This window comes from Chelon labrosus, assembly GCF_963514085.1.
Source record: "Chelon labrosus genome assembly, chromosome: 6".
Classification (NCBI taxonomy): domain Eukaryota; kingdom Metazoa; phylum Chordata; class Actinopteri; order Mugiliformes; family Mugilidae; genus Chelon; species Chelon labrosus.
This window is the reverse complement of record NC_140342.1, coordinates 16,974,455-17,001,281: the sequence shown is the minus strand read 5'-3', so window position 1 is coordinate 17,001,281 and position 26,827 is coordinate 16,974,455. Positions and strand designations below refer to the sequence as shown.

At 42.7% G+C, this 26,827-nt stretch overlaps 1 protein-coding gene across 2 annotated transcripts; it reads left to right on the top strand.

The window, feature by feature from the left end:
* Positions 1–26,827, top strand: rock1 (Rho-associated, coiled-coil containing protein kinase 1). Of its 2 annotated transcripts, none has more exons than XM_084546818.1 (33): positions 1–903; positions 10,346–10,427; positions 12,086–12,186; positions 12,290–12,427; positions 12,582–12,757; positions 13,493–13,577; positions 13,695–13,839; positions 13,927–14,065; positions 14,323–14,414; positions 14,995–15,154; positions 15,499–15,571; positions 15,673–15,761; positions 16,071–16,119; positions 16,262–16,397; positions 16,772–16,863; positions 16,950–17,196; positions 17,670–17,776; positions 17,914–18,064; positions 18,688–18,848; positions 18,935–19,119; positions 19,700–19,769; positions 19,856–19,959; positions 20,108–20,273; positions 20,366–20,459; positions 20,545–20,633; positions 20,758–20,949; positions 21,046–21,211; positions 22,702–22,772; positions 22,899–22,987; positions 23,120–23,198; positions 23,291–23,552; positions 24,311–24,518; positions 24,771–26,827. In XM_084546818.1, exons 1-33 carry the CDS (start codon positions 811–813, stop codon positions 24,820–24,822), a joined length of 4,143 nt encoding a protein of 1,380 aa, XP_084402944.1. In that variant the 5' UTR covers positions 1–810; the 3' UTR covers positions 24,823–26,827. The 2 variants fall into 2 exon arrangements, with proteins under 2 accessions (XP_084402944.1, XP_084402945.1); XM_084546819.1 differs by having other exon boundaries at positions 2–903; positions 25,212–26,827.

Genomic DNA, 26,827 nt, shown 5'->3' with positions numbered 1-26,827 from the left:
TGCGCAGTACTTGACATTTTGAAGTAGCTTCTCCGGGGTGTTTGAACAGGAAGGCGGACATGTTGGCCAGGCTGTGGGAGAAAATCGGGCATCGTCTGCGATTGTTTTCCGAAGACTAACACACATCAAAACCCGGTTTATACACATCCAGCCTGAGAGATAAAGCACTTTGGATGGGAAACAGCCGACAGTCAGTGACAGTGCACGGGATGCACCGGAAGGACTGCCGTTAAACGTTGTAAAGACTCGGCGTTTAAACTCATCGAAATTTGGAAGAAGCAGAAGTTTTTTTTCCCACCACTTCTACTTTTGAGCTGTCAGATTCGTTTGTCGTTTTCTGCAAGGGGTTGGCACGGATATGGGAACGGGCCTGGACTAGCCTTCAATCAAACTCCTGCTTCTCTAAGAGACACTGCAGTTGCGTTTTAATTGCCTTTTGTTTTGGATGCACCAACATTTTTTAAGCCCTTATCCTCAGTGGCATCCCACGGAGGCTGTCTAATCTGTTGCCGCATTTGTCTTCACCACTGAAGTTGTTTGCCAGTCCTAACGGGGAAAAACAGTCGTTCGGCTTCCGAAAATGTGGCTTTTGCATGCTCGGTGCCACCTTAAAGCCTCCGTTGTCTGTCAGAGCTCGAGGAGAACGATGTATTTTCTTTGAAGTGCGGTGTAAAGTTCACACGAAAGAAAGGAACATTTGGCTAGCTAGCTACCGCTTGCTGCTAAAGCTAGCTAGCCAGCCTTCTGCCTCGTCAGTGAGCTGTTTTTGTTCATAACCCCAAACGTCGGGACTGAAATTTGGCAGCAAAAATGTCTACCCGGGAAAGTATGGAGGCTCGGTTTGAAAAAATCGATGCCATGCTGAAGGACCCAAAGTCAGAAGTTAACACGGATTGTCTACTGGTAAGTTTGTAGCTCGCTAGCTGGCTACGTTAGCTAAAGTAGCGAGTCAGCCATTCGGGGTCAGTCTACTCCTTGGAGCAGAAATTCTTTCCGAGACCGACAGTTCGTCTCAATTATCAGCGAAGAGAAATGCTGACACTGACGCGAACACAGGCCAGTTTGGCTCACACGCTTAAGGTTCAAACCCCCGTGCACAATCGTGAATAAAGTGAGGATTTGCAGAAAGAAAACAGTAAGCAGTTTGAAACCTCTTTTCCCACATGCACATACAAATGAAACTGTTACAGCCAAGAGTGTGGTGATATTTAATTGAGGTATTCTGCAAGTAGTAAAGGAGTAATTAAAGCTAAGATAACAGATGTCTATCGTGCTTTCCACCAGAGACAGGCACACTTTTAAAAAATATGTGTGGGTAAGGGTAAGTTAAACAACTGGTTGATATTTAATTCCACCCACCCTGTGCAAACAGCTTATTATTTGTGTTGCCTTCAGTGTGCAGTTCATGCTGTTAGAAACCGAGCGGTTAGCTGTGCTGTTTTGTCTAGATTTACTCATCGAACCTCCACGTTAAGCGACAGGCCTCCTGCAAGCCTGTCGTAACCTGCAGGCCTCCAGCTGCATCAGTACACCTGTTGACTGGAGTTTACCCTGACTGCTTCCTGTCTACGGGTGACAACTCACAAAGTGACTCTCTCCTCTGTCTGAGGGAAAGGAGGCGGCTGCTGCTGCTGCTGCTGCTGCTGCCACGTGCTAAACCCTCCAGCAACACCTTCATTGGGCTTTATTGCGAGCAGCAGTCTCTGGAACTGACTCACCGTGGAGTGGATGCCAAGCAAGGGGGGGGGGGGGGGGGGGTGTTGTTGTGTCAAGAGTTTGTTGATATCAGGAACATTTCAGTGTGGATGACGGGGGCAGCGGGTGTTTTCATAAGGATTTGGCTCGCAGTGACTCACGGAGGGCAGTTTGGGCTCGGATATCTGGTGCGATTAAACCAACATTATTGTGGGTAATTGGGTGAAAAAAAAAAAAAAACACTGCCCTGATTTTTCGCGGACTGAACCTGGTAGCGTAATTTTGTGTTTGCAGTTTTTGCCTCGGGTCCTCCACTTCATTGTGAGTCACTCAGGTGTTCTGGACATATACTCATTAATTTAATAATTCCTGTACAGCATCTTGATTGCGTGATACTGGATGTGTGAGGTGGTGGATTGATTTACTAGGCAAGGGAACATAAGGAGACTGTATGGTTTGGAAAGGGGGCTTGCCTTAAAACTCCACCCACACACCCTGCTTGGAGTGTTTGTGTACAGGCTGCTGCAGATTGCTGTCTTTTCCAAAAGAAAACTTGCTTATTATCTGTGACCTCCCATCATGTTGCAGAAAGAGTTTATTGAACTCACCTAGAAGAGTATGCGCTCCACATTTTTAATGGCAAAAAAAGCTGCGGGGACTGCTCCTTCTAGCAGCCGCACACACAAGGGTGTTGTTTGTCTTCCCCCCCCCCCCCCCTCTCTGCAATCTCCCCTGATCAATGAATGGAGGCCTTTTGCCGAGGCTCTCTCTGCCACCATGCAACTCCACCCACAGCTTAATAAAATTCCATGCTAATCAAATAACCTCTTGTCTTTGACTGGCCTGGAGTTCCCTGTATGTCCCAAAAGCCATTCTACATGTCTGGAGTGAGTTGAGACCAAGCAGGCAGCTCTGAGGTAGCTGGGTGTGGGCTCTGCTCTCTACCCATAAACCAAAATTATGTGGACTGAAGACTCATGTTTCTGAGGCCTGTGAATCAGGACATTTAACTCATAAAGCAGCCAACATGCTTGGCTATGAGTAATAGGTTCCATCAGAATGCACAATACAAGCCTTTTACAGGCCGTGCTTCTGTACCTGGGATTGCTTTCTGTCTGAAGTAAAGCGCTGAAAATGCTTTTTCCCCCTGTACAGGCTCGGTCTGTGTTGTGCGATGGTGACATTTGGCCCGTACCTTACCATTCAGGGATTGCGTATCTACTCGCTGTTTTCCTACCCAGTTGCCCTTATCTTCACCCTCTAAATAAATCCCGCTTGGAGTGAAGAGTGCCTTATCTGGATGGCCTGCCCCCTCCCCAATCATTGTGCTCTAGATGGGCTTCTAAAGAGCCAATCTGAACAGACAGAATTCCTGACATTGTGATGTGAAAGCTCAGTGCCATTAAGGGTCTCGGAGCATTGTCCATATTAGGGTTGGGCAATTAAACGAATATATCAGCGTTGTTGATTTTGGGGCAATTTTTAAAAACATTTTTTGGATAATTTACTGGTCTGCATCCTGAGAATTAAACACAGCGATAATTTCATGCAGAACACAAGACAAGTGTGCGCCAGCGATAACTGGGTGTTGGGATCGAGCAGTATTATGTACATTCTTGCAGGGCATGACTAAAGACGGTCAAACAATCTTTAGCGGCCGCTCTCTGATTGATTGGTGCTGGGAAGAAATAGCAGTTCAGTAACCTTCATCGGTTGCTAACAGACTCTTTTTCAATTAAGCTTACCAAATAATTTATTCTAAATTGATCCTGCGCACAGGAAGTGGCTTGTTTGTCTACCTGTGGAAATATCGAGTAGAGCTGCTTTTGGTCTCAAAGTGGTAAAGTCTGTTAATCATCTGGTAAATTAATGGTTGATTCGATACGTTACAACTTGTTTTGCGCTGCCTTCGCTTCTATTTGAGATACTCAAAGGGCTTCCTGGCATAGTCGTTGTTCTTATTTGATACTTGGTGTGCGCTTGCGTCTCCGTTTGATCCCTCTTTCATCTGTTATTTGGACTTTAAATCTGTAATAAGAGTAATTACAGGAAACAGCAATGCCAATAAACCAGATTGGTAGACGGTGATTGAGTGCTGCATGTACATGTTTTGGGTGGATGCTCTTACTTTGAAGTGATTTAGGATGTGAGTCGACGCTGAAATTGTTCAAATCAGCCGGTAGTTCAGTTCATGTAGGTCACTAAGAGAGGGAAAAAAAAAGAAAAAAGCAGTTTTGTGGTCAGTCGTAATTATCTCGCTTAAATAAAGTACCACTTCTGTGAGCCAGGGTACAGACGCATCTGTATTAAATGAAAGCGTCTGAACGTGTTGGTAATCATATTTGTAGGTTAACGCCTGCCAGAACCTGCCTCTCAAATTAGATTTCATCCCACAACATCAGCGCTTATTAATACCTAGGCCTTATAACGTACCAATTGTGGTTAACAACAAAGACCCTATGGCAATACTTGTGTTGAATGTTTTTTTTCGTCACCTCCTTGTTTGCAGTTAAATCAGAACTCAGCCCCGAGTCTGTAGACGTTGTCTCTTCCTTCTTCTATTGAGGCTCAACCTGAGTAACAGGCGGACTACAGCAAATGCATGTTTACCTATGTAGCATGCTCGCCCATGTCCCAGCGACCTTTGCCTTTTAGTGGACAAACCTTACCTTTAAGGTGTTGTTTGCGCTGATAATGCCGCTGTAGTTTGCGTGGTTCTATATTTACTGACAGAGTTGCACAGAGGGACATTTATGTACGGGCTCTCAGGTATTCTCAATAAGCATGTAGGCGTGTCAGGGAATTTTGATTGTGGATGTAATTGTTGAGTAAATAAGTTTTCACACTGGTCCCGGTACTTTTTACCTGACGTATAACCCATGTTACAGGTTTTCTGTGCTTTAGCTGGTTACGTTGAGCACTTTGTACTGTTTGCGTTCAACTAATACTAGTTGTGACCATCGAATAAAACACACAATAGGGTTTTAGGCAGCCATTGTTTTTTAATGTTATGGCAGGAAGAGTCCACTCACCATCTGTTTTATGATTGCTCTTTACTTAACAAAAATAAAATGTTCAGCAGTATGACTTTTAATGCTGAGTCAAAGGCTTATATTTATAGAATATAATAAAAAATGTCAGCAAATGTCTAATATTAATCCTGTTACTCAGTCCTTTTAGTCAGATGGTCATCCAGGTAATTTCAACTTCCTTGAATGCACCAAGGAGGATAATGTAAAAAAAAAAAAAAAAAGACAAAACATTCATGGGTGTGGATCCTCTGCTACATTCACTAGGCTGCCACTAAAGTAGTAAAATAACTCTTGGTGCTTTGAAAAATACACAGAATTTGTGCAAACTATATGTAGTATAATATGCTTTTAATGATGAATTGCATGATCGCAGTTTGAAAAACATATCTTTGCGCTAAAGGTTATAAGCCAGCATTTGATCCATCTCTATTGTTAGACAGACTCAGGGCTGTCAGTTGTAAACTGCTCTCCTCAGCTATTCAGTTATAGGAACAACAATTGGCCGAGCTATTTGTAGCTCTGCATTCCCTCAACTGAACTGATTATGTGCAGGAATGCATACTAAAATGATCCACTCTTTTAATAATGGAATGTTTTTTCTTTTGTATTCATCTGTTGAACTTTTATTTATTTATTTATTTTTTATTTTTTGCAAAGGACTAAACTCCCAGTGAGTTTGTCCTATTTATAGAGGGCTCTGCCACCAATTCTTTCACTGAAGATGGTTGAAGTGGACTGAACTGCTGTTTAGTAAAATGCTTATTTGTTGGGTTGAAGTATAAAAATCCTGGGAAGTGCGCGCAGGGAAGCTAAGAGTTTTGCTTGAGAATCCCAGAGCCTGGTCAGTGGAAACACGTGAGCGGTCTCCACTGTTGCAATAACTCAATTATATTTTCACATGAAAGCATTTGTGACAGTGATTCCCGCTCACTGGGACCTCATAAGAAAATGGAATGCCCCTGGTTTGCCACCCCTGGCTTCACTGTCACTGCCATTTATCCAGTAGAGCTGGTAGATATGCGGTCTTTCTAGGTAAGTGGGATTTCCTGTCAGTAGATATTATCTACAACAGGAGTGTGCATAAATAGTTTGGACAAAGTGGTTGGTTAAAAATAAATAAATAAATACATACATAAATAAATAAGCAGGTGAAAGTGTCACTGGTGCGTTTCAAAGTATTCCAAATTGTTGAATGTAGATATTCATTTGTCTCTGACTACCATAACTGAGAGTAAGCAGGCAGGAAACAATGTGGTATTTCATGCTTTGAATGGCTTCATTGGTTTGTATGATCACATTTGTGTTTACATGGGCACAGCCTGCAGGGGAACTGCCTTTATTTGCATGGCGACCTGAATGGCAGTGTGCACAATGGCGCACATGTGGAAAGCATATTGTCTTGACGAGGTGGCAAAAAAGGAAGTGAGAAGTAGGGCTCGACTTAGGCCAGTCCACATGCCTTGTGCTGGCATGCAGAAAGGGATGATGTGGCTGAGTCTCTCATGGAAATTTTAACTCAGACTTTAATGTCTGGAAAAGAGCTTGTGTGTTGTGTGGATTTCTCCCCCCTAAAGCTTAAGGGATAGAAGAAATAATTACCATATGTAATGTCAACCACTGGCTTAGTGTTTCTTTTTTTTTTTTTTTAATAACTATACATTTTTTATTTTTTTTACATAACTACCACATTTCATTAATATGGTGATGAGACGTTTTTTTTTTTCTTTCATATTATTATTCAGTGCCGCCTTCGGGCTAGAGCAGCATCAGCAGAAATAAGATAACAGGGAGCCTTGCACGCTCTGGTTTGTTTTCTTTGCAATTTTTCCCAAGACTGCCACATAATGAAACATAGCCTGTGGACTGCTACCTCCCATTGCTAAGGCACACTGTGGACATCATATGCATGGGTTTACTTCCACTTGCCGCATGGATGTGCGGTGAAACATCTTCAAGAAAACTCAAACAAGTCCAGTTGCGCTTTCGTTCTGAATACACCATGCACTTTCTGATGAATACGATTGCAGGATATCCTTTTCCAGCTCTCACAAACTCTTTAGTGTCACATTTAGAATTGAGACCCCAGATGCATTCACGTCTATCTGCGCTACTAGAACATTTTGAACCCACTTGAACCCTTTGGAAAACTTCGGAATTGCACGTGTGGCAGAAGTGCTTATCTTGGGAAATTTCTCCGAATTAGTGGTTCAGAAAAAGCTTTGTCAGTTATCCCGTTCCATCAGCCCCCGTTGTTGTTGGTGTAGCCTGCAGCTGAGTTTAAGAACGGCCCATGTTAGCGCTGCGTTCTCCCCCATTATGGTCGTTTGATAGCTCAAACAAAACTGACCCAGATGTTGTTTGGTCACTGATCGCGAATCCGTCTTTCTTTCCCTAGTGATGTGTTGAATTTGATAACGTTGTTCTCTGTGTGTGTAGCAGTTTAAAAAATGCAGAATAAACAATGAAGACTCATCTCATTGCAGCTAAATATACAGCGCACCAACATGCCTCTTGCAACTGTTTGATGTGATGGCTTGTCCTCTGTGGCTTGAGACGACAGACATTTGTCTACGCGTAGAAACACAATGCTTATTATACTTTACAGTGTAAATATAGTGCATCTGTGAGATCATTGTCGGTAGTGCAGCATATCAGTGCGCAGTACTGCAAAATATTAGGCAAATATTAGGCTTTATGTCAGTTTTGCTTGAGTGTCAAATATAAATCATCAAACATGTTTTACAGCTACACCTAAACCTTGCCATAGTCCCTCTTTGTATGAGGACAGGTGACACCACAACAGAGATGCAGATGCTGAAATTTAACCTGGAAGATGTCGCTGCTCACGGGGCCTGTGCTCTTCACTGTTACTCCTTGTGCATTTTGCTTCTTAAATTATTTCCCATTCTTATGAACATGGTTTCTCTGGAAGGCCTTGGGGGATTTTATTAAAAAATTTGGCAGGAAAAATGGATTTGTCTTCGGTGGTCGAAGATCGGGGTCATTGTGACCTTACAAAACATGTTTTCGGTCATAAATAAAGATTGCGTGTGGCATTTCTGACTAAATTGGAGCTTCGCTTCTTCCATCTGGATCAGAGCCTTAACAGGATGTTGAGCTTCAGGTGATTGTTGTTGTACCATGTAATGAAGCTCTCTATGTCAGTATTTATTGGAATCATTCATGTCAGTATAGTAGTAATGTCCATATATGTAATACTTTTGATTAATATAAGTCCATATTTCATAAATAAAACAAGTCTGGATAGACATGGATGTAAACTGCAGCTTGACTCTGTTGGTGGAGGTAGTTCTAGTTGCTCTGTGAATAGAAGTGCCTCAGCATGGCTGTCATAGACTCTGTCTTTTCTTTGTTTTTTCCTTCATTTGTTCTCCGATTGGCCTAGCCAGCTCCACATGGACCAGCCCTCCAATCCTTCCGCCTTTTCCGTCACAGTGTTTAAACACAGAGCTGATTGAAAATAAGACTTCACTCTGTGACTCTGTACTTGGGATGGATTTTTTTTTTATTTTTTTTTTCCCGCTCCCTTCCTTCACTTTTTGTTGAGAACTTGTTTGGCCACATACCTAAAATAGCTCTCTGACGTGTACGGTCCTGTTAAGGAATGTTACTGTGGCTGTCCAGAGTTCTCTGCGGCAGGAAGTTATGCAAACGTGCATTGCTGAGCACAGAGCCTTGTGATTAGGGTCCTGAAGGACTCGGTTCTTCGGCGTTTTCTTTTTCCAGTGTAGGCTGTACGGCCAACAAGGACCCCTTTTCTCCCAGCCAATGGTCTGTCTTGTGTAAATACTGTCGGCTCCTGGAGTCTTTTTTTTTTTTTTTTTTTAAGATGAGCAGATGATGGCTCTGTGTTAATCACGACCTTCCCACTCGTTAATTTCCAGCGCTCTGTCCCAATAAATGCCCGCGCTGTTTTTAGTCTTCTCACCAACTGTTCTCCACCTCATGTTGTGTTTTTTCCTTGTCTCTGTTTCCACCCATCCTGCAGGGCATTTTCTTTTCTCACGTCTCACACAGTGGGGTATGGCCCTGACCTCTACTGTTGAGTAGAAGCAGCAGAGTTGTCTAAGAGGATTCCTTGCCTCGTCTGAGCTGCTGATTCATCATGTGTCATCAACGCTAGGCTCAGAGCCCTAAAAAGAAATGTGTCAGTAACACAATATAATTTACAACACTAAATAGAAAGATTGTTGCTATGATACCGAGTTCAGAGATGATGACTCTTACGTCAACAACTTTTAATGCATTTTAAGAGCAGCTCAGCTCTAACATGTACCTCTGACCTTTCGAAGAAGGGAACTGTAGGCTAGCTGACCTGTGACACTGTCGCAAGAGGCCCATTTTCAACATCTGGCTCACACCTGTTGGAGGCTCTGCACAGCAGTACGTGTGTCCAAAGCGTTTGTGCCTGTCTCGTTTCAGCCATTCTGGATTATGGAAGATTAGATTAAACCCTGCCAGTGGCACTTATACTCCTGCCTAGCGTGAGGCAGGTTAGCTCCGATGTATGTTTACAGCTCTTGGAATTTCAAGCTCACACACACAATTCAAAAGGATGGCGGTGGATTGAACGTCTGTTTTTCTCGTTCTCAGCCTTGTTTTTACAGTTAACAGAGATGACACTATTTAAGTTGTGATGTGCGGGATACTGAGAAAGGGGCACAACTGTTGACACAGGAGTAGCTTCTGTAAATTCAGTGGGTCTTGCATCACTGCCCTTAGTTTGCCTTAGCCGGTCATAAGACATGATGTAATTTCTACAGCTACTTTTATTAGAAATGTTTGACCAGGGTGGGAAATGTGTCTACTGGACACGCTGATTTAAGGCAATTGTGTGGTACCAAACTTTCAGAACTATGAAAATACTCCCTGTTATCGCACTGTCCACATTTGCTTATTGACTTCAAGGTTTTTTTAAGCTTCGTGGCTGCGTTTCTGACCCATAGTTAACTCACGGCCTTGGACATGACTATCTCTTCTGTTCTTCTTGACAACGGTCTTGCTCAGAGAAAGTGAGGTGGCAGCCTCTTGACGAAACAAATGAGTGCTTGAAATCACACTTTCAGTTTCAAAGAGTGACGCACACTTAAACACTCGAGACAGTGTCATGGGAGGATGTCCCAGGCTTCCAACGGCAATGGGTCATTATTGTTTATGGATGATGTGACAGAAGACTGAGGCAGCCAGAAGTGTATTGAGATATACTGTCTGCTTGTGAGTTCAGACAGATACTGGTACGGAATACCGTGAAAGTAATAAAAGTGTATTTGAAGGTAAAGAAGCGGCCGAGTCTGTCGTCTAATCTCCACCCTAGTGAGCCACATTTCACTTGCTGAAGACAAGGCTAAAGGCAGAAAGATAAACACACTAATACAAACAGAAGGCAGCTGTAATAAAGATAAGATAAGCAAAGCATCTCAGAGAAGGAAACCCATTGTTTGCTGATGTTCAATCAGGCAACCATTGCTTTCTACGTGGTTTTTTATATGTAGGTTGATATGTCCAGTAATCTTAGGATGCTGCTTTTCCCATGCTGTGGTGATATTGTTGGATAATTTGGTGTTCCTGCTTGTTAACCCTTCTCCTCCTTCCATCAGGATGGCTTGGATGCTCTGGTATACGACCTGGACTTCCCCGCCCTGCGGAAAAACAAGAGCATTGACAACTTTTTGAATAGATGTAAGTACCTCACATCATACTTTCCCCCCCTTAAGGTCTCCTCCCTCCTCCATTGGTATCTCCATCACTTCAACCATTTGATTTACAGCCCCCCCCCCCTGTTACATACAGCTGTAAGCCTAGGCTCAGAAACGAAGGCTGTTTTTGGGTCACTGCCTCTATGTGGGCTCGGACACAATAGGCGTCTGCCCAGTGTCCCCAACAAAAGGGGCTTTCATAAATGGATGGTGACCCACATGATGCCTCTCAAGGTCGGCTCCTCTTTTCCGTTTTGCCCTCAGAGTGGGCAAACCGCAAAATATCAACCCGAAGCTGTGATCGCCATGATCCTAAATCTCTTTCTGTCTGTCCTTAACAGATCTACTGTAACTGGCCAATTCTCTGCAATTACATTTCTAGGAAATAGCAGCTATCATGTTACAGTGTTTATTCCAGGGCTTGTTCTTCTAAAGCCAGCAGTGTCTGAGGTGGGGGTTGGGCTTCGGTGTCGTAACGTTGGGTGTATATGTGTCTTCAATTTCCTGAGTTGCATATACATACACGTACATATAATTTAACCAGAAACATGCAAACCAAAGTAAACTTCTAAAACAAATTCTCACTGTCCCTCTATCTTCTGTTACAGCTATGTGGTATGTTCACATGAGGCATTGATCTGGATAGTGGTGGCTTTTATGGGGAAATCACTGTTATTTTATTTTACAATGCACAGATTGCACATTTAGTGTATTATATTTGAATAATCACCCCAGGTTGCTGTAAACCCTGGGGCAAAAACTGCCATTAGCCATCTCCTCAATTACTCTTGGTCATGTATTTTTTTGTAAAGCACTCATGGATATGGACTAGATATCTACGGGGACACTGGTCCTCACTAGCTTGCGCTGCCTGAAGGGCTCTTTACTCTGAATCATCTCCACGCATTGTGCTTTGCACCAGAATCAAATCAGCTGATTGCTCTACTGTATATACTGTACGCTGCGACCTACTGAAAAGAACCCTCTCCTCACGCGCGTATAAAATCTATGCCGTTTCTCAACATAGTTTGCACATCTTCACGGTCGTCTGGGATTTTTTGCAAGCAGGGATTGTGATCTTGGGAACCCACGCTTAAAGTGGAAGTGACTCACAAATGTTCTTATTCTAATAGCTTAGGACTTTCTGTTTATTTTTAGCTCACTTGAACTCGGATGCCCCCACACCCCCCCTTTTCCATGCGTTCCCGTGCCAGTTATGACCCATGTGAATTGAAAATTATCCCCCTAGTACGACTATGACCAAATTTGGCTGAATAGTGGATACTATCTCCCCTTGGGGAGCGAGAATTATTACATCAGGGAGAGGCCAGCTCTCAGTAAGCAACAAACTTTCCCTAAACTGTATCTCTCAGCTGTGTAGCAAAGCTGTCGGCTTTTACTGGTTTGTTTGCCAACCAACGGGTTGTTCCTTTGAAAGTAACCTCTGCAGTATGCAGCCGCTAGTGGCTGTATTGTAATAACAAGTAACTACAAAATAGAAACCATATTCTGCAAGCTCTCACATATACCTCTCTGTATAAACTAGATGGCCTTCTCTTAATGGTCAATACAACATCTAACTGCAGACAGCTTTTGTGCATAGCTACCATTAACCACTCACCATTGCTTGTTTTTCTCCAGACAAAGAAACCATTAGTAAAATCCGTGATCTGCGGATGAAAGCAGAAGACTATGAGGTGGTTAAAGTTATCGGGAGGGGAGCATTTGGAGAGGTGCAGTTGGTAAGAATGTTTTTTTTTTTAATGCATTACAACAATTGCTCTAAAATAACTTAAGCCTGTGAAGTGTGCACAGGTCTGATTGTGACTTGGTCATCTTTTTTAGGTAAGACACAAAGCCACATGCAAAGTATATGCCATGAAGCTGCTGAGCAAGTTCGAGATGATCAAGAGGTCGGATTCTGCTTTCTTCTGGGAGGAGAGGGACATCATGGCTTTTGCCAACAGCCCATGGGTGGTGCAGGTATGATGTGAACAATCGGCGTTTAAAATCCGCTGCTTACTATATGTTACATGCGCAGACAACGTGCACATTAACCCAGCCTCCTGTGCACGTCTGAAATGATTTGTTTACATTTGACTGATAATTTTGTCGTGGTTTCTCGCCCCTTTTCTAGCTTTTTTACGCTTTCCAAGATGACCGCTACCTCTACATGGTGATGGAATACATGCCTGGTGGCGACTTGGTTAATTTGATGAGCAACTTTGACGTCCCGGAGAAGTGGGCCCGCTTTTACACAGCTGAGGTGGTGTTGGCTCTGGATGGAATCCACTCCATGGGCTTCATTCACAGGTCTGCCTTTTGAATCGGCTGCTGGAAAAAACAAAAAACAAAAAGCAGGATGCTTTATTTGTTCAACATGTGATGATCTTTAAGGCTTTATTTCCTGTTTGCTAACTACTGGTGTTTTGTTGCATTACAAAACGTTCTTTGAAAGAGTTATCAGAGTGTCATCAGATCTGTGTTTTATTTAGCAGTGACTTACGTGAAATTTAACTTCCCTTTAAAGTTGTTCCTACTCAGTGCCACAGTGGTGACTGTTAGTCTGACGTATCCCTCGGAATAGCAGGGTTATAAATGTCTTTCACAGCAGTCCTGGAATATATTTTTCCTTTAAGCAAATAAGTGATAGTAATCATTTTAATTCATTACGGGATCCTACACACTGAGCTCTGTACACAGGTGCAGTGGTGGAAAATTCATACCATGGCAGTTGTGGCTCAGACTTTCTCCCGTTAGCTCGCTGGCAATTGAAAGGAAATTTCATGAAAACATAAATTCTTCTCCCTCAATTCCCAGCTCCCTTCATAGCTCATTACTTCTGAGCTATTTCTGCAATCGGGTGCAGCTTCTCTGGCCACGGAGAGTATTGTTTTTCTATTCGTTCACCTCTTAACTGGCTTAGTGCGACCACTGCAACACAGTTTTTGAATTTTAGTAGACGTGCTTTGTTTACCGGTTTGCCTTATTTATTTTATTTTATACGGATGTGTTTGTACTCATGCAACTATGTGTTTGTCTCTCTAGGGATGTGAAGCCTGATAACATGTTGCTAGACAAAGCAGGCCACTTAAAACTCGCAGACTTTGGGACGTGCATGAAAATGAACAAGGTATCACACGCGAAATGTTATGACTTCATAATGATTGATAATAATATTTTTGTATTACTATAAATACGAAACACTTGTGATTTATTTATTTATTTATTTATCGTTTTCCCACTTCAGGACGGCATGGTACGATGTGACACAGCAGTGGGAACTCCGGACTACATTTCGCCTGAGGTACTGAAATCCCAAGGAGGAGACGGCTATTATGGCCGAGAGTGTGACTGGTGGTCAGTGGGAGTGTTCCTGTACGAAATGCTAGTCGGTGAGTGTTTATTAAATGAGTGTTTCCTGAAAAATGAATTTCTAGCAAACGTGACTTACCATTGGCTTTGTCTTTTGCGCTGCACAGGCGATACTCCTTTCTACGCTGACTCACTGGTGGGGACCTACAGCAAAATTATGAACCACAAGAATGCCCTGACCTTTCCCGACGACAGCGACATCTCCAACAATGCCAAGAATCTCATATGTGCTTTCCTGACTGACAGGTTAGATAGCGACAGACCAAGCACTGGTTTATGAAGAGGGTCTTTATCTGAAGACCTTTTCCTTGTTTAGGCATGCATTGTGTGCAGGTGCAGGGGGGGGGGGGGGGGTACTCGGTGGAAAGAATCTGGGCAAAAATGTACATGATAGCATAGATAATGTTCCTCTCAGCATCAGATTATTTAATAAATATCTTCTTCTGGTGGAGAAAAAACGTAACTATTAACAATGAAACCTCATGTCTTCCCGACTCCTACAGAGACGTTCGACTTGGCCGCAACGGTGTAGATGAAATAAAGAGACATCCTTTCTTCAAGAATGACCAGTGGACGTGGGATAACATCAGAGAGAGTAAGAACATTTCCACTGTTCAGATTAGAGATTACTGCTTTCACACCTCCTGTTTGATTTGGCAGCCCGTCCTCTGTTTCTGCAATCATGTAGGCAGCGATCATGTTTTCCATTTGACCTACTACAGACAGTCGCAGGAAATTCTTGCAGACGAGCCATTCATTCAGTATCCTTTCCAGGTCCAAACGTGATTCCTGCTCGCGGCAATAATTGGCAGCGCAGCATTTTTTGAGGCCAACAATGGGGAAGCAGCTCGATGCAAACGTTAATGCTCTGGGATTGACACTGGAGTGGAGAGAGATTATAAGTGGATGGCTGTAGTCAGTTCTTTAGTGGCTTTATATTTAATACTTTACGAGGATGAAGACAGCACTTTAGTGTTGTCTACCCCTGATGTTTTGATGCCTGACAAGCTCTGCTATCTGGTTGCTTTCCCTTGTTTTAAAGACGGTTTCAAAACAGATACGACCTTCTGAAGAAACTCTGTAGGATGGGAGGATGTTCACAAACCTCTTTAAGTTGTATCATGCTGTATATGCACTGAATTGTTGGTCCTGTTTTTCTTCTCGCCATGAATCAGCGGCGGCCCCTGTAGTGCCTGAACTGAGCAGTGACGTTGACACCAGTAACTTCGACGACATCGAAGAGGATCGGGGAGAGGAGGAGACCTTTCCCATTCCAAAGGCCTTTGTGGGCAACCAGCTCCCGTTTGTAGGCTTCACCTATTACAGCAGTCAGCAGTAAGTCGGCCGAACTCCGCTCCACGCTTGTAGCACCGGATTATCCATATAATTTCACATGAGTTTTACTGCGACGTATTTATGACATGACGCATTATTCAGAATTTCACAATCAATAGAGTGCACTGTTTTCATGGTAGAAATCAATTTGTCATAGTGAACATTGTTTGAATACCTCATTTTACTTTCGCCAGTAAATGTACGTTTTATATCCATTTATTGAAGAACTTGTGGCGGCTGTTGGTTTACTCTTCACCAGGATTTAATTTAATTAAATTTTTGTTTAGATGTCCATAATGAAATGTTCTTTTTTTTTTTTTTTTTTTTTTTCCTTTCCCCCCCAGCCTTTTGCGCAGCCTTACCGCCACAAAGACCAGCGACAAACGCGGCAGTTCCACAAAAGAAGAGAAGAGTCATGTGAGTAGAAGACCGCCGCAGAGAAGAAAGTCTTTGAGATTCAGAGTATCTGCCAATTTTACATCTAATCTGATAAATTCCGATGGCGTGCGTCTGTTTAGCTGGAGAACCTGCAGAAACGGATCTTCCAACTAGAGGAGCAGCTCCACAGTGAAATGCAGCTGAAGGATGAGTTGGAACAGAAATGCAGGTACGGAATAAATCATTTATTTTTACATAAAGTTCAGCTGCTTGCTTAGTCAAACTAAAACGTAATGCAAATTCTTCAGCCTAATAGACTCCTGCAGTGCACAGATATGGGAAGAAGTGTTACATTTTGTGAGGTTATATTCAGATTCAGCCATATAGTTTCTAGTGATATATATATTTAAATGTGGTCCACAGGTAACTTATTTTTGCATGATTTTGATTTGTAGAATTTAACATGATGCAGTCTACCTGAGATTTCATTCTGCCGTGATTAAGTGATTAACCCTTTTCCTCGCTCTGTTCTTCCTAGGACATCAAACACAAAGATCGAAAAGATCATGAAAGAGCTGGATGAAGAGGTTAAATGCTTTTCCTCTCACACGCACCTAAACTCAATCTTCAGCTTTTAGATTTTTGTGGTAGAACATATCTTAGCATTGGTGGCTTGAATAAGTATCGGTTTCCTCTACATCACGGCTCCTCTGTTGTTTCTCGCGACAGGCGAACCTGAGGAAGAGTGCAGAAGGCAGCCTGTCTCTACTGGAGAAGGACAAGATCATGCAGCAGCACAGATTCACGGAGTACCAAAGAAAAGCTGACCAGGACGCAGAGAAGAGACGCAATTTGGAGAATGAGGGTGAAGATAATGATGTATTATTTAGCCACATGCAGTTAGATTATAATTGTCGGTCGAGGCTGCAAATGCAGTCGGTGTATGACTATAGTTTTGTTGCCTGGCAGTGCACTCCCCCGTCAGTGTGTGTTTATCTGATGGAGACATGCACTATGTTCTTAACTGATTATCTTGTATCCAGGGGTAATTTTCATTTCTCGAACTGCTGATTACAGTTAACTGTGCACATGTCCCGCTGACGTCTCCACTGATTTGATATGAAAGATGAAAACTGAATATGGTATTGTCATATATTTGCATGCGTCTGTGAAGTATGTGTTGCAAAAATAGGTTTTAATCAGGAACCTGAGAAATATTTCTTGTTTTTTTCTTTCTAGTGTCAACTTTGAGAGAACAGCTTGAAGATATGAAGAAGATCAGTCAGAACTCACAGGCCTCAAATGACAAGATTGTCCAGTTGCAGAATCAGGTAAATGCGTTATACATGCATGTGCACAGTCTGCAGTAGTGGAGGTCAACGATTAAACTATGTTTTGCCTTGTATTTGACCGACAGCTGGAAGAGGCCAACGATTTGCTGCGCGCAGAGTCTGATACAGCTGCGAGACTGAGGAAGAGCCACACGGAGGTGGCAAAGTCAATGAGCCAGTTGGAAAGTTTGAACCGTGAGCTGCAGGAGAGGAGTCGAGCAGTAGATGGGGAGAAGGCGCAGCTCGAAAAGGAGCTCCTGCTCCTTCAGAGCACCCTGGACTCAGAACGGAGGAACAACAGTCAGGGCTCGGAGGAGATCAGGGAGCTGCAAGGTGACGCATTAATCACACTTACGCATACAAGTCTGTCACGTCAAAATGATACCAAAAATACCAAATCTGCTCTCGGTATGAATCTTCTAAGATCTACAGATCTAGGTGAAAAGCAACACAGCACACCGTTTGTGGTTACACGTTACGGACAGCTGCACAAATTCCTCCTAAAAGAAAGAATTCCTCACGCTGATACAAGTCATGCCCAAACTCTTACAGCACCCACAGCATTCTGATGTTTCAGTGGGAACAAGCTTTTATAAATCATATTAGATATTAGCAAAAAAAGGAACTGTGATTACATTAACGTCATTTTCAGGAAGTCGTGCTCGGCGAGAGGCAAGGATATGAAAACTTTGAATTATCTGAATGACCGCAAACAGATATTGCAACTGAAGTGCCAGCCTATTCGTATCGTGAACACCCATGATTCAGACTTTATTTGTGATTTTGGATTTATTTTTGTATTGCAGCGAGAATGGCAGGGCTGCAGGAGGACAACAAGAACTTGAAGCTCAGCCTCTCCAAAGTGGAATCAGACCGCAAACAAGCCCAGGAAAGAAGCAATAACCTCGAAAAGGTATGCACAAATAGTACTAATAGATGTAATAGTGCATTTACCCTGCATGAGTCTTTCTGTAATGCAGAAATTGTGTGTTTATGCATACACACACGGTTGGTTGGCTTCATTTTGTCTGGTTTTCCGCCTCCGTATAGGAAAAGAACAACCTTGAGATAGATCTGAACTACAAGCTGAAGACCTTGCAGCAGCGTCTGGAGCAGGAGCAGACTGAGCACAGGGTGACGCGGGCACAGCTGACTGACAAATACGAGTCTATCGAAGAAGCCAAGTCAGCTGCCATGAACGGTATGCCAGTCCTGCGCCAGAGCGCGCGATCCTTTCCGTCTTTTATTCTGTGTCAACTTCTTCCTCACCTCATCACCCTCTCTCTGCTTCGTCTTCCCTTCCCACTATCTGATCTGAAGTCACCTCCAGGTGCTGTTTGGATGAGAGGAATTCAAGGAGTGTAAGCTAGTGAGCATGTTGAGGCATTTCCTCATTGCATATTAAAGCTGGACTGAAAAGCAGTCTTTGATACTGAGTGATTGATCTGCTCAGGTGAAGCTGAGGCTGGATTTGAGCCATTTACTTTATCTTTGAGGCCCATTGTAATCCATTTTTTACTGATTAACAAACAAATCTAATTCTTTTCTGAGTTCTTACATACGTCTCATTTTCAATCCGTGCTTTATGACGTCATGCATCCACACAGCGTTGTGTTTGTGGCTTTAAAAATACAGTTAACAGTAGTTTCCATAAGTTTAGTAAAACAAACGCCTACTAAATGTGAATGAGCATCTTGATACAACTAGCATCTTCCCGTGTATTGATTTTGAAGAGAGCTGCGACAGCTTGCGCAAACTCTTGATATTCTGATTTTGGCTGTAGCCAGAGGGATTAACCATTTCACTGCCGCTGTCCTTCTCCAGCTGTTCAGCAGAAGATGTCGGAAGAAAACGGAGCGAGGATGAGAGCGGAGAGCCGGGTAGTGGAGGTTGAGAAGCAGTGCTCGATGTTGGAGTTTGACCTCAAGCAGTCTGTGCAGAAAATGGAGCAGCTGATGAAGCAAAAGGAGAGGCTGGAGGATGAAGTAAGCAGACGGCTCGCACATGTGACAAGTCTGATGTTGTTATTCCCTTCGCACTTTCCTAAAAGTCTTGCGCCGTCCTCCTTCAGGTGAAGAGTCTGAGGATACAGGTGGAGCAGGAGTCAAGCAAGCGCGTCCTTGCTCAGGGCGACCTGAAGGGCCGCATGCAGGACGTGGACCGTCTTCGGTGTTCGGAGAAGCAGCTCAAGCAGGAGATCAACACGGCACTAGAGAGTAAACGCTCATTGGAGTTCCAGCTGGCACAGCTGACCAAGTAAGTCGTCTTTCCGAGTTAGGATTATAAAATCGAAATGGATTGTTTTTCCCTCGTGACAGCTGATCTGTTTTACATCCGCTAATCGTGTTACTTTCTCTAATACAGTGTGTATAAAATAAATACAATACGAGTTATTGATTGGATAATAAATGCTGATATTTAAGAAATGGGATACTTGCATCACTGTGCCAGGTTTCTACTCTGAACCAAGCTGGATCTAACCGTGGCCAGGAGTTTTAATTTTCTGTTATTGTTGCGCTGGCCAGTAATTCTCTTTGGAAGTCAAGGTGTAAATTGCCCAACAATTGCCTGCTATATTTCGAATAAGCACTATTATTCCAGCTTAGCGTGTGACTGTGCCAAAGCGGCTCTGTGACTGTGTTTACACCACAGGATTAGGGTTTACTCCATCCACTCTGCTGCTAATCTGCTGGTCAGCTCATTCTACCACATTCTACTGCATGTGCTGAGTGATGTAGAAAGCTCTTCCTGTGTCAAATTGGCTAAAATCATGGATTAAATGGGGGAAAAAGGAACATTAATTACCTAACATATTTGGTTTTATGTATTTTCCCAGACAATACAGAGGCAACGAGGGACAGATGAGGGAACTTCAGGACCAGCTTGAGGCCGAACAGTATTTTTCTGTAAGTACAAATCATATCAACCCGGTAACTCGGCCTTTGTCCAGTGCTAAAACCACCAGCTGAACTGCTTAACCTTCCTCCCCCAGACGCTTTACAAAACTCAGGTCAAGGAACTAAAAGAGGAGATTGAGGAGAGGAACCGGCAGGTACAAGAGGCTCATAAAAAAGTGCAGGATCTGTGCGGTGAAAGGTAAGAAATGCAGCGCTCTTGCTGCTCGTAGTAATAGCTAATACATTTCTGTCCTGTGTTCTTTGTTGTTGTTGGATGGAAATAAATTCAACATTAAAATGACGAGGATTCCTGTGAGCTTATCAAATTCTCTTTATCCTGGACAAAGGGACTCCTTATCAGCCCAGCTGGATCTGACGGTGACCAAGGCTGAGTCAGAGCAGCTTGCCCGGGCGCTCCAGGAGGAGCAGTACTTTGAGCTCAGCCAGGAGAACAAGAAAGCGGTGACTAGACATAAGCAGGAGATTGGGGAGAAGGAGGCCACTATTGCACGGGTAAGCAATTAGATTGTTTTTTCGGCGAGGTGCATTACTACATGATGAGTTTCACTCGCAACTATTTCAACAATGCTTTCATTTCTGTGCAGCTTGAGGAGTCCAATAAAACTCTGACCAAAGATGTGGAGAATCTCAGTAAAGAGAAGACCGAGTTAAGTGAGAAGCTCCGTACTCAGGAAGAAGGTACCATCCTTTTGTTGATCCTTGTGCGTCACTTTGATTTATTACGTTGTTGTACAATCTAAGTGCATTTTATTTTCCTTTTCAGAGTTTGCAACTCAGAAGGAAGAGATTGCAAATGCAGTCAAGGCCAATTATGAGAAGGTCCTCAACACAGAGCGCACTCTGAAGACTCAGGTGAAGGGCTGGCTTTTTTTTTTTTTTTTTTAAATTATGAGAAGTTATTTCATTCTGTGCCTACCAAATACGTGGAGACCGGTGATTGATTATTTCCAACTGTGCTGCCTTCCTCCACCTGCAGGCGGTGAACAAGCTGGCGGAGATCATGAACCGCAAAGACATGAAGCTGGACCAGAAGAAGAAGGGCAGCACGGCCGACCTGCGGAAGAAGGAAAAGGAGAACCGGAAGCTCCAGCTGGAGCTTAACCAGGAGAAGGAGAAGTTTAACCACATGGCCATCAAATACCAGAAGGAGCTGAGCGAGATGCAGGCGGTGGGTTTTGACATGTCAAGACATTCTCCCGTCCAGTTTGATGAGATTTGTCGATGTTTTACCTGAATGTCTGTCTCGCCCTTTCCTTGCGAACAGCAACTGGCAGAGGAGAGCACGTATCGCAACGAGCTGCAGATGCAGCTGGACAGCAAGGAGAGCGACATAGAGCAGCTGCGGGAGAAGCTGAACGACTTGCAGCAGCGCATGGATAACTCCAGCGTGACCAGCTTGCAAGCAGACGAGACGGACAGCAATATCGCAGGTATGATCACATCTGTGTTTAAATGGGTACAGAATGTACTTAGCACAGTTCAGTTATGTCATTTTCAAGATTTCTATCGTTACAGATCTTGATTCACTGTGTTAATGAAAGTCTTCTGTTTGTGATTTGGACTTTTATAGATCCATTTGCTTCAGGTAACAGTTTTACAGGTTTAATTTATGGCTTAAAGGGATCATAATTGAACATTATTGATTAAATAATTCATGTACATTCGTTATGTTTTCTACAATAAGCAGTAGAAAGGTGAGCCAATTATATCTTTAATAAAGCCGATCTGATGCAGCATCTTTTTCCTAAACAGGCTCTGACATTTGTACAAACGTGCCGACTTGTAGATGTGTTTTCACGTATGCTGGTGTCTGTGGTCATATCATTCTCTCTCTATTTCCCTCATGTCCAGTCGGTTCTCCTTGCTCTCCTTATCTTTGTAACTCCCATTCCTTTTCCTCTGTGAGTAACCGAGTGGACGAGCTCTTCTTGCCCGGCCTGCTGTTGTGTGTTTTGTCATTTTCTTCCTCCCGATTTTATGAATTGTTCTTTTGGGTGTGACGACTCTCTCTGAAGGGAGAACCCAACAACACTTTTGAAAGAAGCCTGATAAGAGTGTGGGAGGAAGCGACCTTTTGAAAACGGTCAAAAAAAAAAAAAGACGTCCGATAATGAGTAACCCCGACGGGATATTAAAGGACAACGCTGGCGGTTGATGTGCTTAATGTCACCGGGCCAGCCCCCTCCACCCCCACCCCCCCCAACTGTAAAAATCTATCAAATCAGAGCAGAGTTTACTGACAACACCCTGTGAGGAGTTTACCGCATCCCTCTCAGCACCTTTCAAACGTGTCCCGAAACTGAGAAACTACTGCGCACTTCACTTCCCTTAACACTCTTGTTGTGTATTTGTCGGCATGTTCACCAGAAGAACCGTTCATTTGAACACAAAGACTTCCCTCACTTTCAGTAGCAGAAGTCCCTTTTAGTTCACTGATCCCGTTGAGCTTGTGTTGTTTCAGCCGCATGCTCTTGCATTTATGATTTTAACACCAAATGAAGTAAAAAGTGAGAAGTGATGGAACTAATTGAATCCCTGCTGCAAAGCTAATACAGCGTATATGAAATGATTAACATTAAACCTTACACTCTCTCTTAACATGCTGCAAGGAAGTGATCATGCATAATATTCTCTTCCTGCATGGGAGCGTGAAGCAGCCATATAGGATGTCTGCACCCATCTGGTGTCACCTACTCCAGTACAGTTACATAAGTTAACTCTGGCAAAACTTCCTGAGGAGCTCATCTGGTGTTTAGAAACAGTTACAACCTTTGACTTTTTCTTTTTGTTTTTTTCTTTTTCCCCTCCCCCTAGTTGAGTTTGGGTTTAACCACTGCATGGCCCCTCTCTCGGTCTCTTCAACTCATTGTACAGATTTGAACTTTTTTTTTTTTTCTTTTGCACCTGTGTTGCGTTTCAGAATCCAGACTGGAGGGTTGGCTGTCCATTCCTAATCGTGCAAACATCAAGCGATACGGATGGAAAAAGCAGGTGCGTCGCGTGTTTCCAATCGCTCACCTGCGTTTTGTTAAGCTTTGTTGTGCTGACGCAACGAATACCACAAGGCCTTCGAGGGTGAAAACCAGGCTTCCTCTTACTTTGTTTTCATCGTTACAGTATGTGGTGGTGAGCAGCAAGAAGATTCTGTTCTACAATGATGAGATGGATAAGGAGCAGTCTAACCCCTCAATGGTACTAGATATCGAGTAAGTATTCAGTTGTTTTTTTTGTGTGTGTGTGTGCACCTGCAATAAATTTTCCTGAAAATATTGAGTAAACATAGATGTACAACTGATTTTGTGTAATGTAACTTCTAATTTTGTGCCTTTCTTGTGCAGCAAACTGTTTCACGTGAGACCAGTTACACAAGGAGACGTGTACCGAGCTGAGGTGGATGAGATTCCGAGGATATTCCAGGTAGGAGACTGTACCCTGTTCTCGATTTTCCTTTCAGTCTGGACTCGATTTCAAGTTTCTAACAAGCGCCCCCCCCCCATCTGACGATTTAGATCTTGTATGCCAACGAGGGAGAGTGCAGGAAGGAGGCTGACATGGAGTCGGTCCCTCAGGGCGACAAGACCAACTGTCTCCCACACAAAGGCCACGAGTTCATCCCCACGCTGTATCACTTCCCTTCCAACTGCGAGGCCTGCTCCAAGCCTCTGTGGCACGTCTTCAAGCCGCCCCCGGCTCTGGAGTGTCGCCGCTGCCACGTGAAGTGCCACAAGGACCACCTCGACAAAAAGGAGGACGTTATTGCTCCTTGCAAAGGTAACGTCCTGGTAGTTGTGGTCGAGGCTGTTACGGACGCAGAGGACATTGTGTAAAGTCTGTGTGTTAAATTCAGTTTGTTCCTTATAAAATATCTATATAGCTGATGTTTTTTAGTATTTGAAATGACGTTTTCATCCGTATTTAATAGCTAGCAGTCGTCTTCTGCTTTTGTTGCCAAAATTGTGGCGTGTCTCTTCTCGATACCACCCGTTGTCGATTAGTGGAATAGCGTGAAACCACTGGCATGAACACGTATTATCACACATGTGTCTGTGTAAACGAAATGATGGCCGACTCATAGAAAATCCCCTCCACTTTGCTGCTAAAAGTCAGAAAGAGAACCTGTAATTTATATCCCTGCCAAGGTGATTTGTATTCATAACTCTGTGTGCTGAGTTATATAAAGTTCAGTCAGTTCATTTGGTTTGATGAAGATGTTTTCAGGGAGTCGTACTAAAATACAGCCACGCCCTTAACTCAATTTACCATGATTAATTTATTCAATCAAAATACCAAGAATTGTAATTTTTATGATGATGAACAGAATGTCTTAGTTATGCGCTGCTGGTCGAGTCAAACGATGGGCATTTTTTTGGATTATTTTCTGTAAAGAAAAAAAAAACATGGAAAGTATTCTGATTAATTGACAGCGAGACTAATTCTTGGAGTTGTGCCGTGACCGCAAAGATCACGTAACGTGGTTTGAGGTCGTCCTTTATTTTTAACCTGCGACACCTTGCCGCCGTCTCCTGCAGTTAACTACGACGTGACCTCTGCCCGGGACATGCTCCTGCTGGCCCTGACCCAAGACGAGCAGAAGAAGTGGATCGGCCACCTCGGAAAGAAGATTCCTAAGACTCCACCGGCGACATTTTCAAGAGCCTCGCCCCGTTCTATGTCCACCCGCTCCGGACCCAACCAGTCCTTCCGCAAGAACCCTAAAAGCAATATGGCAAAGCTGAGGTAACTTGACAATCTGGACCTCATGTCTGGACTTTCAAACCGTTTCTAATCATTTTTTCCAAAGCACGTATGCATGTAAATATTTTTCCACACATTAATGTTGAAATAACTGTATAAAGCTGTTTTTTCAGGCGGTAAGTCAGAGTGTGTTGCAGTCAGAAGTCTTTTTTTTTTTTTATTATTTTAATATCCCATCATGTGGACCGAGATCAAGTCAGTCACGTGACCTGCTGTTTGTCTCCTGTGTTGTAGCAGAGCGCAGTCCAGCCTCCAATCAGCAGACACAACATCCAGCACTTGTTGACAGGAACTTCTTCAGAAAGTGTTGACGTTTTTTTTTTTTTTTTTTTTTTTTTTTTTTTTAGAATTTTCCCTACTTCTTTAAACTTGTCTATTTATTATTAATTACATTACTGGGTGTTTCTAACACGAGAGACACTTCCTGGTTGGTTGGTGTGACTCCTGGGTTCTATCCAGCTGACACTTGGGATTTTTCTAATTGGCACTAATGTGTTGTTGGGTAACTAACTTAATAGGATGGTCCACGTTAAGGATTTTTACATTATGTGTCGAACATGTGTTAACTCTGTCTTTAAACCACCTTTTCTGTTGTTTGTGTTAGACTGGGTGACTAACCAAGGTAAATATATTGTCTGCCTTTCACTGGACACCTGTCTCTCTTCTTTCTTTCAGCTAACCATCTGAACCGTTGGGATTTCTTTCTGGACTCTAAAACTTTTCCCTACTCAAAAAAAAGAAAAAACGGAAAACCTGTATTACATAGAAAAATTCATTACAAATTATATATATATCGTTAAATAACCAGCGCCGGACCATTGCAACAAATGTCAGACACAAGGCATCATGGACATTTAAAAAAAAGCCTGATACCCTCATCTGAGAGAACATATCATCATTCAGCTCCACACACTTGCAGCTCTCCATTTCTACCAGAGGATGGCACACTCGTCTTAAGATGGACAACAGAGAGAGAGAAGGACTCAAGTCATGTAGACATTCAGTGCTTCACGTTATATGACAGTTACAATGGAAACTGGAAGGTAAAAGGGGGTTTTGCTGGGACTCCTTCAAGTATGTGTTCAGTTTAAGGTACTGTCATACAGGGATTGCAGATCTGCAGTGAAAGGTTGTGTCTCAGGGGTGGAATATGAATATCTATTTAGTAATCTCTTTCCCCCACCTGATGGATACCGAAGCTAAATGTAAGCATACTTTTGTTTCCAGCTAAGAAAAAAGCAAAACAAAAAAAACAAAAAAAAAAAAAATGACTGATGCCTTCTTCTAATGTCTCTGGCCTTTTTGCCTTTATTCTTATCACTCTGCAAGTCAAGTTATCAGGTTTGGGACAACGTATTAGGACATGAGTATTAGATTTTTTTGAGTATTGAGTGAGGAGCATGCAAGATCATCATTTAAATCTATGCATTATTTTTATTATAATTATTTTTATTGCTCCAAGCCATAAGGAAGATTCCATTGTAATGGCGTATAGGAGTCCTAAAACTTAACGGATTTGTTTTACGTTTATTTGGTACATTGTCTCTGTAATATTTTTTTCTTGTATTTTTTTTTCTTGTATTTTTTTTTTTTGTAATGTATTGCCTTACATTGATTCATAGATAAATGGTTCAAAAGGAAAACATTAAGTTAACAAATGTAAAACTGCACTGTTTGACTTGACTGTAAATTATTTGTAGAAGACTAAACAGGTGTAGCATTTGGCCCACCTAGTGCCTTAACGTTCGGATATTGATTTTACTGCCATATCTGTTGTTTTTTGTTCCAAAACAAGACAAATCTTAACTCTTCCATCATTTTTTTTTTTTTTTTTAAGAATTTGCCACTTACTTGTGGTTTTATCAGAACAGACTTTCTCTGGGTTGAGTATATAAAAGATATATATTAGATTACCTCTTTATGGACGCATTGCAATGGAGATTGTGTCAAAACAACATCCCCGTGGTTCATATCTTACGACAAATTTCAGGAGGGTAAAGCGAGCTTATTGATGTCGGCGATTGTCCTTGTTATCGATTACAAGTTGTTTCTCTACCATGGTAGTGTCCCGTTAATGCAAAGCCCCCACAGTGTATATAAAGAAAGAGACATAAGGATAATGGAATACCTCCGCAGTCTTTTTATTTGTAACTTTTTGTTCAGTTAAAAAAAAAAAAGAGAAAAAAAAGCACTGGAACTATGATCTACTCTTGTCTTGGATAATTTGCATGGTTAAACTGCATTGGAGTCCGCACTGATGGATATGTCAATAAACATATCTTTATCATTCA